General features: G+C 38.3%; 1 protein-coding gene across 1 annotated transcript; it reads left to right on the forward strand.

Moving 5' to 3' along the window:
• scn3b (sodium channel, voltage-gated, type III, beta) lies at positions 1-9,460 on the forward strand. Its single transcript, XM_088011941.1, has 5 exons — positions 1-1,464; positions 2,618-2,790; positions 2,900-3,128; positions 6,764-6,902; positions 9,349-9,460. Exons 1-5 carry the CDS (start codon positions 1,410-1,412, stop codon positions 9,410-9,412), a joined length of 660 nt encoding a protein of 219 aa, XP_087868067.1. The 5' UTR covers positions 1-1,409; the 3' UTR covers positions 9,413-9,460.
• Positions 9,461-10,632: the final 1,172 nt, after the last annotated feature.

The raw sequence follows: 10,632 nt of genomic DNA on the forward strand, positions 1-10,632 counted from the left end.
GATGAGGCTGTCTGGCTGAACTAACAGCCATGGGAATAGCAGCATTTATCGGAGAAGCAGGAGGCACAAATTGTAGTCTCTGTGTTTTCAAAGCTGAACATGCCTCAGAAAACGAACAACTGTACTTACAGCAAATGAGTCTGAGTACATGTACAGTACATACATGGCTATTCAGATTTTATTTTACCTCATAATTATACATGGCTTTGAAGTGGTCCATCACATTCTAATAAAAGACTTTGACGTAGTTGGTTATAAAGTGACAACATGAAAAAAGGGTGGGGATACTTCATTTTGCTATTATTACTTAAAGGCTTGACCGTCTGCAACATGTTTTGTGCCTTGTTATGATGACGCTGGAGAGGTTGAAATAATGTAAGGGCTCAAGTGTTTTTTTTTTTAAAAGGAAATGTCATGAGTGGGCTTCTCTAAACACCTTATGTAAGACATGACAAACGAGGAACCCCCTTCTCTTTCATACTTCTGTTTTTTTTTTTTTTTCACTCTATTGATTTGCATTAAATGTCTGCAAGCCATTCTAGGAGCTGCTCGGATTTGTTTTCAGTCAAATAAAAAAAATTAATTGAAGGGGGAGCCTTCTTAGACAGGACCCAAATGGCTATAACAAGATCATGCACGTTGTGTTGTGGGTGGGAGTAACTCACGCATGCGTATCAAACCCTCTCCTCGAGCCAGGCGCTAAGTGGAAAACAAAGAGTGAGCAGCGGCTAGGAAATACGGTCAATAGCTTTTTTTGTTTTAATTATTTTTTATGAAAGAGATAGATTTGAATCAATCAACAATCTTTACCGCATGTCGTGTAAAATAGGAGAAGACTTCAAATCTCGAGGCTGTAAGTGAGTGAATCGGCTTTGTTGTTATAGAATCCACAGGTTCTGATCTTTGATTCGTTCTTCTTCTTCTTTTCTTTAGAAGAAAATACTTTTGTGGATGGATCTGGACTGAGGTGACTGCATTAGTGGGCGAGGAAACTGTTGCATCACTCCAGCTTGCTTTCGCACATCACGGACCTGCTCACTCCATCCAAGTCCCGGGGATGATGAAATTTCCTGTCTCCGTGTAGATGAGGAATTGCGAACCGAGAAGCTGTAAATTCATAGATGGACTCGTAAAACCGCTAAAAAAAAAAAAGAAAAAGAAAAATCAGTTCCCCGCACTTCTGCAGAGCGTCACTTGACTTGTCGCCTCGCGTCGTTTCTTTCAGCAGGTGGGTTTTCACTCGTGGGGCAGAGGGAAGTTCCCTGCGCTCGGGGCGGCCGAGGAGAGGCGCTGTCTGTGGTCCTGAACTCGCATATCTCACCCAGGAGTTGGCCTTGAAGACAACTTCAAAACAGAGCTGGAGTTGCAGCAGCGGGTTGTCCCACCAGCAGCTCCTCATAGGGCTGAATATGCTAACTCTGCACCGAGTTCAGCAGCAAACGTTGCTTCTGTTGTTGTTCGTCGGTAAGTATTGCATCTTGAGGTTGGCTCGTACATTGTCTGGTTTAAATTATCAGCGTTCAATGCTGTGTGTTTGGCCGTGGCGCATTCACGGTTGTGAACATTGGCGTTTTCCAGAGCTTTCCGTTCGTTTCATAAAATGGGTAAACTGGAGGAAAGAAAGCGATGTTAGGCTGTGTCCTCTTATTTCCTTCTCGTCTCCTTCTCTGTCCTCTTGTTTGTTTCTCTCCGCCCACATAATGTTTTTTTGTTTGTTTTTTTAAATAAAATAAAAAAGGATGAGATAAAATCAATGTTGTCACTGTCTGCCCAGGGCAAGACTCTGGTTATATAACAGCAATGGGCCTAACACAGTCACATAGACATTTTGTGACATTATACGCAACTATAAAGCATCCTTTGACAAAAGAAAACATATAAAGTTTTATGAATATACAACTGTCTGTTACCTTTATCTTCAGACTTGAGAGGACACTTAAGTATGAATACAACTAATTTTGACCACTTGACTCTTTTCTTTATTTATGGAAAATAGTCCACTAAAAAAAAAAAAAAATCATAATTTGAAGTCTGATGTCATTACCGGACAGAGCAAGACAAACAATGTCTGCTGTACCATTAGTGTTTTTCAGTAGTGCAAATTTTTACATACATCTCTTGATAGAAGGCCTAGACAATGTTTCCTCGTTCTAAGGAGCCACAAACGAGGGAGTGAAGGAGTTTTGTTTCTAGAGCTGCTGGCTGCAGACTCCAAGTCTAAGCATTTATAACCACTGCATCATTTGCCTTTTTTACTCAGTTCCCTCTCCACCTTATTCAATTAACTGAAATTCAATTATATTCCAGCCTTTTCCTTCCTCAGTTTGCTCACAGTATGATGAAAACCCCTTCAAATGCTTCCCATAGTTTCTGTGGTCTTTACCAATATTGCAAAACCAAGAAAACTTTACTTGGCAGGAACCACAATATTTTTTTTGTCGATCTTTTATAACACAGAACTGTAAGCTTAAGTTTATGCCTGTGTTTATGTAAAATCAAATACAGAGGAAAATGTTCAAGATTCATTAAACACTTTCTTGAAAGTTGACGAATTTTACATATGGAAGTATGAGTCAATTGTGGACATAAATGTGTGAAATATTGCTTCTTTTTTTAGTCCACCTGAGCAGGCCAGTATGTGTCGATGTGGCGTCCGACACCGAAGCAGTGCTGGGAAGCTCCATGAAGCTGACATGCATCTCCTGTTTGAAGAGGGAGGAACTCAAACCAAACACAAATGTGAATTGGTATTTCACGTCAAGTGAAAACAACACATATGACAGGATTCATGTATGTTTCCAGAACAGTGTTGTGTACGACCCATGCTTTTGAGTTCTGTGCTTGATCGGTTTAGACTGTAAATGTTAACATTTTTTCTTTTTTTTTTCTTTTTACCTAGATTTTTGAAAGTAACAATGGAGACCCACAAAGCCTGGATGGACCTTTTAAAAACCGTCTGATCTGGAATGGTAGCAAAGACCTGCAAGACGTCTCCCTTTTGATCCTAAATGTCTCAGAGAGCGACCGTGGTATTTACGAGTGCCACGTTAATCGCACGTTTGAGTTTGGAACCTATACACCATCGACAGTGACAGAGAAGAAGATCACACTGACCGTGAAAGAGAAAGGTACGGTTGTGTCCATTATTTTGTGTGTAAATACAGCAGAAACCAGATATTCAACTCACTGTGTGAAAAGACACCCATTGTTTTTTTGTCTCAGTTAGTGATGTAGCATTACACCGCCATTAAAAAACAAGCAGAAAAAGAACAACCAATCACTCACCCTAGAAGACAGCGTTGCCTATAGCAACCAGGGACAACCATACTTCCTCAGTAAGATGGCAATTTCTTTCACTCCCAGTACCTGACTGAATCACTCTTAAGATACTCTTAAGACTTCTTGGCAATAATTTTTGGGCTAAGATAGAAGCTCTCTGAGGGATCTGAAAATCCTTCTGCATACAGGCGCTGGTGTTTTGCTGAAAGCTGCTAAGCAGTTTATTTAATTAAATTTTATTTTAGAGCTGCCTGAATCAACACTGCACTGTTTAGATGCAAAACTGCTGGCCTCTGTGCACGTAGCCCTGTCTCTGTGCTCTGCCTCCTCTTCATGTGATTTTAAAATGTTTATCAGGCCAGCATGACTTGCTTTGTAATTATAAACCCAACTTTTTGTCTCTGCTAAGTGATGCATTACTGTGAAAGCACTCTGCCACTAACAGTACCTCTTCCCTTTCCCCACTCTTCTCTATGTTGTGACTGGTTTAAAAAAAAAAATAATAACAACTGTGTTTTGTTTTGTCTGCCTTTATTTTTTTTCCATTAAAGCTTTCTTCTGTTGTCTGTGAAGGCCTTAATTCAAACCAGCTACTTTGCTATCTGTTTAAAACTGGGTAATGTATTATGCTTCCTGGATGTTTGGCCTGCTGAATGTTTCATCTTCCACCTCAGTCGAATATACAAATCAACGTGTATATTTGGAAGTTCCTAAATCTGTTGCATTTCTTTAGATTTTCATTTTTACTGCCTGCATTTGGTAGAACGTTGAATAAGATGCATATACACGCAGAATGTTGCAGTCAGATTTCTTTCTGCACAAATATCAAAAATCTTCCTTCATATTTCATACAACAGCGGTGTCGAGTTCCAGAAAGCCTTTTCTGCAGCAACCATTATGCAATATGTTCTGATAATGATTTTCATGGTAACAAAGTGGAAACGCTTGCCTTCAGTGGATCTGTGCTTTCTCATCTAATGGATCATATTACAAAAACAGCCAAATCAAGCTGGACGAACACAGTTCTTCTGAGAAGGTTTTCTGGAATTTGGTACAAACAAACAGGTTCACAGTGGCTCAAAAATGTTAAGCTTTTATATACAATTTCCAGACGTCAGTGTGTTGTTCCCAAGACATTTTGGTTCCCAAAGTCCAGTTTCATGTTTAAATCATCTGTTAAGGTTCTCCTCCAAACGAAGTTTAATTGTGATTGATGGTTGACGTTCAGTGCTTCGCAAAAGCATTTCTGCTTCTTTTATATCATTAAAACTGTCAGTGCATCCATGCGTTTTATTAGGGTTTGGTGTCATAGACCAACAAAACAATTCACAAACAGTTAAGTAGAAGGAAAGTAATACACAGTTTGCACACTTCCAGCTGAAATATTGAAAGTGTTGCAAATATTTGTTTTATATCTATTCTCAACTTTCCTGCTTGTCAAAAAATAAAAAAAAAGATAAATGTTCCCATGGGATGATAAGGCTATGCCATGTTTTGCCATGGGAACGCGCTGTTCAAGGTGATGTGTGATGTTAGTTTTCCATCATCTCCTGTTTGGCTTCAACATGCCTTGTGACAAAACTTTAAACTGGGCGAATGGCGTATTTTCTTCTTGGAAGGCTTTGTTGTTTTTTCCACTTTAGAGATCAGATTTGGATAGTTTATGGCTAATAAAGGCTTCCTGGCAAATTCTCCCACCTGAGCTGTGAATCAGCTTAGAGGATTAGGGCTGAGGAAGCAGGTCAAACTTTTCAGTGTTTTGTTTATAAATAACACCAAAAAAGTTGAAAACAATTCTTTCTCAGTTCAGAATTATGCACAATGTTCTGATGGTCGATTACATAAAAACCCAAAAATACATTGAATTTTGTGGTCATATGTGAAACAGCTTAAGGGGTATAAATACCTTTGCGAAGCACTTCATTCTCCAATGACTTTTTAATTTCTTATCTTTTACTACAGCTAAGCGAAGAACTTTAGAAAATATAAACAAATAGAATAGTGAAAACACTCTTTCTTATGGATTTAAAGATAATAAATGACGAGAGTAAGCAGAAACGTTCTTCATTTGATGCTATAATTGTTTTCAAACAACAACAAGAAATGTCTGAGCCAAGAACCACTGTGAGTTTGCACCTCCATTTTATATCATACATAGAGGTACCCTGTGGAGCTTTCACAGTTCAATAGGCAGGTTTGCTCTCTGCCTGCATGTAACTTTGTGAAATCTCTGCAAGGCACCTTTCCTTTCACGTTTTTAGATTCTAATATCATCACTCAGTACTTATGCCCATCATATTTACCTGTATATTGTTAGACTTATCTAAAACATAATGCATCCTAAAAGCATGAACTTATAAGAGGAATGTTTTTTAACAGTACTTACTGTAATTGGTAATCAGACAGTATCTCATTACTCCTAAATGTAAAAAAAAAAGAAGAAGTTTTTAGTAGATTAACAGAAAGTGGGATTTTTCATGTTGTTAACAAAATGTATGTTGCATGGAAACCATCATGTTTTGGGTTTTTCGTGTATAGAGACAAATAAAAAATATATATTTTTGAATAAACCAAAATACAAATCAAGACAGAATGCACTGTTCCAGGCTAAGCTATAAAAGTTAAGTGAAAAATTTCAGAGTAAGAGAACATAAAGACGGTTTGTTGTGCAACAAAGTTGTGTGTGTGTGTGTAGCTCAGCCGTTCAAGGCTGCCAGCCTTTCCTGGTAAGTCAGATTTCTTCATTGAATATCATCCAGTGGTTATTTTGCAAGTGTTTCTGAAAATGTGCTGATGGCACGAAAATGTGCTGACAAGCAGTCCTCTTCTAGTGCATTCATTTCTGTGGCCATTAGCCTGGAAAACATCTGGAAACTGTTTCCAGTAAATTCAGTTTTTTTTTTTTTTGCATTTTGCTGTTAGACCGGGTTGCATTTGGCAGCAGAATATTTAGTGGGAAATTTAGTTTCATCGAGCCGAGTTGCTGCAAAGAACGTCGAGACAGCAGGTTTAGATCGTTTTGTCATCATCAGTAGGGGCTAGTGGAATATGAAAACAACCTTTACTATTACCTCCACTTTACTAAATGAATAATTGATGTTTTATGCCTCTTTAAAATGACAAACACCTTCATTTCTCAATCACTTTCTAATTAGCACCAAGCTAAAAGATCCAATGTGTAAAATGCTCTATGTTAATAGCAATGTTAACAAGAAAAGCATAAATAAAAATACAAAACAAGGACTAAACATGAATACGTAATACTTAAAGTGAACTTTTTATTTAGTCAAATAAGTATCCTGCTGATATCTCGTCCTCTTCGTCATAAACGATGCGAGATTTTGTGCCAGCTGTGTTCAACGAACTCAGGACATTTCCTCAGAGCTGCAGCAGAGTCTGTTTTGTTATTCTTCACAAAAAATGGTGCAGAAAATGAATGTGTGCTAAATAAAGCATGTGCCTATCTGCTGTTTGTGCTCCGCAGCCTCCAATGACACCACCGCAATCTACTCTGAGATCATGATGTATGTCCTGCTGGTGTTCTTGACCTTGTGGCTGCTGGTGGAAATGGTCTACTGCTACAGGAAGATCTCGAAATCTGATGAGCAAGTGCAGGACACGGCGTGAGTTTCGCATGTTTCCATGCGCTCAGATCAATGCGAGCTGACGAGAAACACTGATGTGTTCTGATGTGCAATCTGCTTAATAGCAAATCAAATTGATCTAATCTGAAAAGGATGTTTTGCACCTGTGGATCCTTGAATCTCGTATTCTTACTCTATGCTCATATTACAATTCCAGACATCAATGGCTGAGATTTAGCAGGCTGTCAGACAGAGAGCCAGACTGAAAAGGTCAGACTAACAGACAGATATGGGAATAATTGAAAATTGAGTATGTTCCCTGCTCTGGTTTTTAACCCTCTTACATCTTTAATCTGTTTTTATTTATTTTTTCTCCACGGAAGCCAGCCAGACAGACACACCTGAATTATTGCAAGCTCTGCTGACTGTTCGTCTTTTGAGCAACCTTTTAACATCCAAGCTGGATTTTCAGCTCCATCGTAAACTGGCTTTTTGTGTCACCTTGTCTCAAAGCCACCTATGTACTCAGCTCCCACTGGATTTCCACAACATTGACTCTGCCAGCCTATGTCTGTTGACAGCTTTTTCTTTCTTCTTTTGAAAATCATGAGTCATATTGAGTCACATTCTGAAAAGTAATAGATAATACACAGCACCATGTGTTGATTCACCATTCTTGCAATGTGAATAGAGTCCTGCAGCTGCAAAATAAAATGCGGTATGTTCTAAAGATTCCTTATTTCATGGGGGAGGAAATGTGCAATGCAATCACAGACTGTGAAAATGGTGGCAAATATCTAATGTCACTGTTTGTACCTTTGGTTAAATGTCATATAATGTCTACAGTTTCCCTGAGGGTAAATCACAAAGGGATGAATAAAGTTTCTATCTATCTATAGGTTCTTTTAAAAAAAAAAAAAAAAAAAAAAAAAAGTCTGAAACCTAAGAGGATTAGGGCCACTGGAAAAACCCCCCAAAACAATTCTGACTTTTTTTTCTCAGAATTCAGATTTTTTTTTTCCCCCCAGTGGCCCTAATCCTCTTCCGTAGAAACCTCCCCAGAACTCTTTTTTTTTAATTTATTTATTTATTTTTTTAGCTCTTATGGCCTTTATTCAAAAGTAAATGGTAGGTGGTGCTGCACTTAGTGCTGTGAAATAAGAATAAGACAAGGAGCAAATGGCTTGAACCCACATGTTAAAGACAAAAGCCTCTGTACATGTATACTCCACTAACTGAGCCCCTTTTAGTCAAATGTGCACCGTATTTTCCGGACTATAAGCCGCTACTTTTTTCATACGCTTTGAACCAAGCGGCTTATGGGCCGGTGCGGCTTTTCTGTGGATTTTTCTTCAACCACCAGGGGGCTCTTTAGCAGGAAGTGAATCATTGGAAGTCAAAATTGGAAATCAAAGAAGAAAGCGCTAATTTTCAGTTTTAGAACAAGCACATGCTAGCAGCAGGCACAACGGAGAAATTTCTTCAAACTCATATGATGCAGCTTTTAAGTTGAATGTTATCGATCTGACAGTACAGGAGGGAAATGGAGCCGCTGCACGTAAACTCGGCGTGAACGAAACCATGGTTCGGCTTTGGAGATGGAGGGCTGCGTCTTTAATAGCAAATTTATAAAGGAGGCAGCCGTCTGCGGAGATACCAGCGGCTTATGGCCCGGTGCGGCTTATATGCATGTTTCCAGTTTCTTTCTTTTTTTTTTTTTACTTTTTGGGTGCGGCTTGTAGTGAAGTTCACTCTATAGTCCGGAAAATACGGTATATACATAATTGCAGATATGATTGATATATTAACCATTATTGGTCTTTAACTCATTGCATAGTGTTAAGGTTGGCTTTAGGCCAAGAAGGTGAAAAATCTAGGAGCTTGTTGTTAGCCTGTTTTACGGTTTTCAAACATTTCAGTGACTTCTTCTTCTTGCCAGTGAGCAGAGTAGTTGTATTGCTATGATTACTATTAGGAGGACTTTCTTATAATATTCCAGGTCAGCAGTTATTTTAAAGTTGTGAGCCTTGCTGTATAAGGTTACCATGACTGATATTTGCATTCCAAATAATTACTTTAACCTTGGGTAAAGCATATTAAGCTAGATGGTACTTTGCTGACTGGCTAACAAAGTTCATTTCATTAATAAAAATCGTGTTTAGTCTGCAGAGAAGTCGTGAAGGTGCACTGCATGTAACTGCAAGCATTTTTAGCGCTGAGATTTTAAGAGGCTAAGAGCATGATGATAAATACTGAATGAGTGTGTCAGTTCATCTGGATGTGCACTCGCTGTCTCAATGCTGCACTGATTGCTTTGTCTTTTTCGAACTCCACATGGGACATGTGAGGAATTACTTGCGTGTGACTTGAAGGGAAATGTATGTTGCAGCCTTGTTGTTCCAGACTGAAAAGAAAACTTCTGCCTTCCAACAGGAGAAAACCAAGGCACTCTTTTTTTTTAAGACGCTCCTCTGTTTTCCTGCAGGACAAACTACCTAGCCGTTCCCTCTGAGCAGAAAGACAATCCAGTCGCTCCGGTTACCGAATAAAAGCGCTTTTCAGTGACACGGTATTTCACATGTGATTCCCTCAGTCTGAACCCGATCAGTAAAATCATCCCCTTCCTTCTTGAATCCATTGTTTGTAGCTTCAACACTCATAACTCTGCAGCTCTGTAGACTCCCGTTGCTTCAACCATCACTGTGTCTCATCCTTCACACACATTTTTGAAAGGCACTCATTTCTGTCCTTTTTGGACTCATCTATTTTTCAGTCACTCTTTTTGATTCTTATTTAGATATCTAATATCTAATGTATATAAGTAGACATGATGCATGATTTTGTTTTTTAGTACTTTGTGATTATAATGTGTGAACATTGTAAAAATAGCAAACTAGTGAATGTGATGTTTGCATGTTAAGTAGTGCTCCATACTGTTTTCAGGCGAATTAGATGCATTCAGTAGTGCGGAACCTTGCAAAACCTTGGAGATACAGCGCCTTGAAAAGTTAATTATACGCCTTGAACTTTATCATATTTTGTATCACAAACTTTATTGTATTAATGGGGATTATAAGTGGGAGATCAATCTGTAATTATAAAGTGAAATACAAATAGACATGGTTATGAAAAGCAAAAGGACAAAAAAAAAACTGGCAAAATTGATATTCATAGCTGCTTTTAGTCAATTGTAAGATATTTAAGAATGGAGAAAAAAAATGACTCCAGCTTTGCAATGGGGTCATAACATAGTTATTTTTAACTTTGAAAACTTTTATTTTTATTATTTCAAAAAAGTTCAAGATATCACTTTTGCAAGGCACTATATGTCCCATTTATTTATATTTTGCTTCCAGTAAGTCATTTTTTTTTTTTTTTTTGGTCAGCTTGTAAATTATGCTTCCTGGAGGCCTTTTCAAAGTATTTCTTTTGATTTTCTTTATTTATGTTTAGTCTCACTGGTTCTGTGAAAACCAAGTGAGAAGGCTAATGCTTCTCACTGGTCGTGTCGATCCTTGCTGGATTTTCCTGTTTCGTAAAGACATGACTATGATCTGCTGTTGGTAGTTTTTCAGACCTCACACCTCTCCTTTTGTTTTACACATTTTCAATTTCCCCCAGTTTCCACTAAAGGTCTGAACAATTTGTTGCCATCAGTTGGTACGAAGACTTTTAAGCGTTTACTGAACATCTGGCTCAGTGGAAGCAAAGAATCGGGAAACGATAGATGATTTGAAACAACACATGCTATCGTCTGTAATGAACCATT

Source organism: Poecilia mexicana, unplaced genomic scaffold (genome assembly GCF_051168715.1).
Source record: "Poecilia mexicana isolate PSO_F unplaced genomic scaffold, ASM5116871v1 scaffold_13, whole genome shotgun sequence".
Taxonomy (NCBI): Eukaryota; Metazoa; Chordata; class Actinopteri; order Cyprinodontiformes; family Poeciliidae; genus Poecilia; species Poecilia mexicana.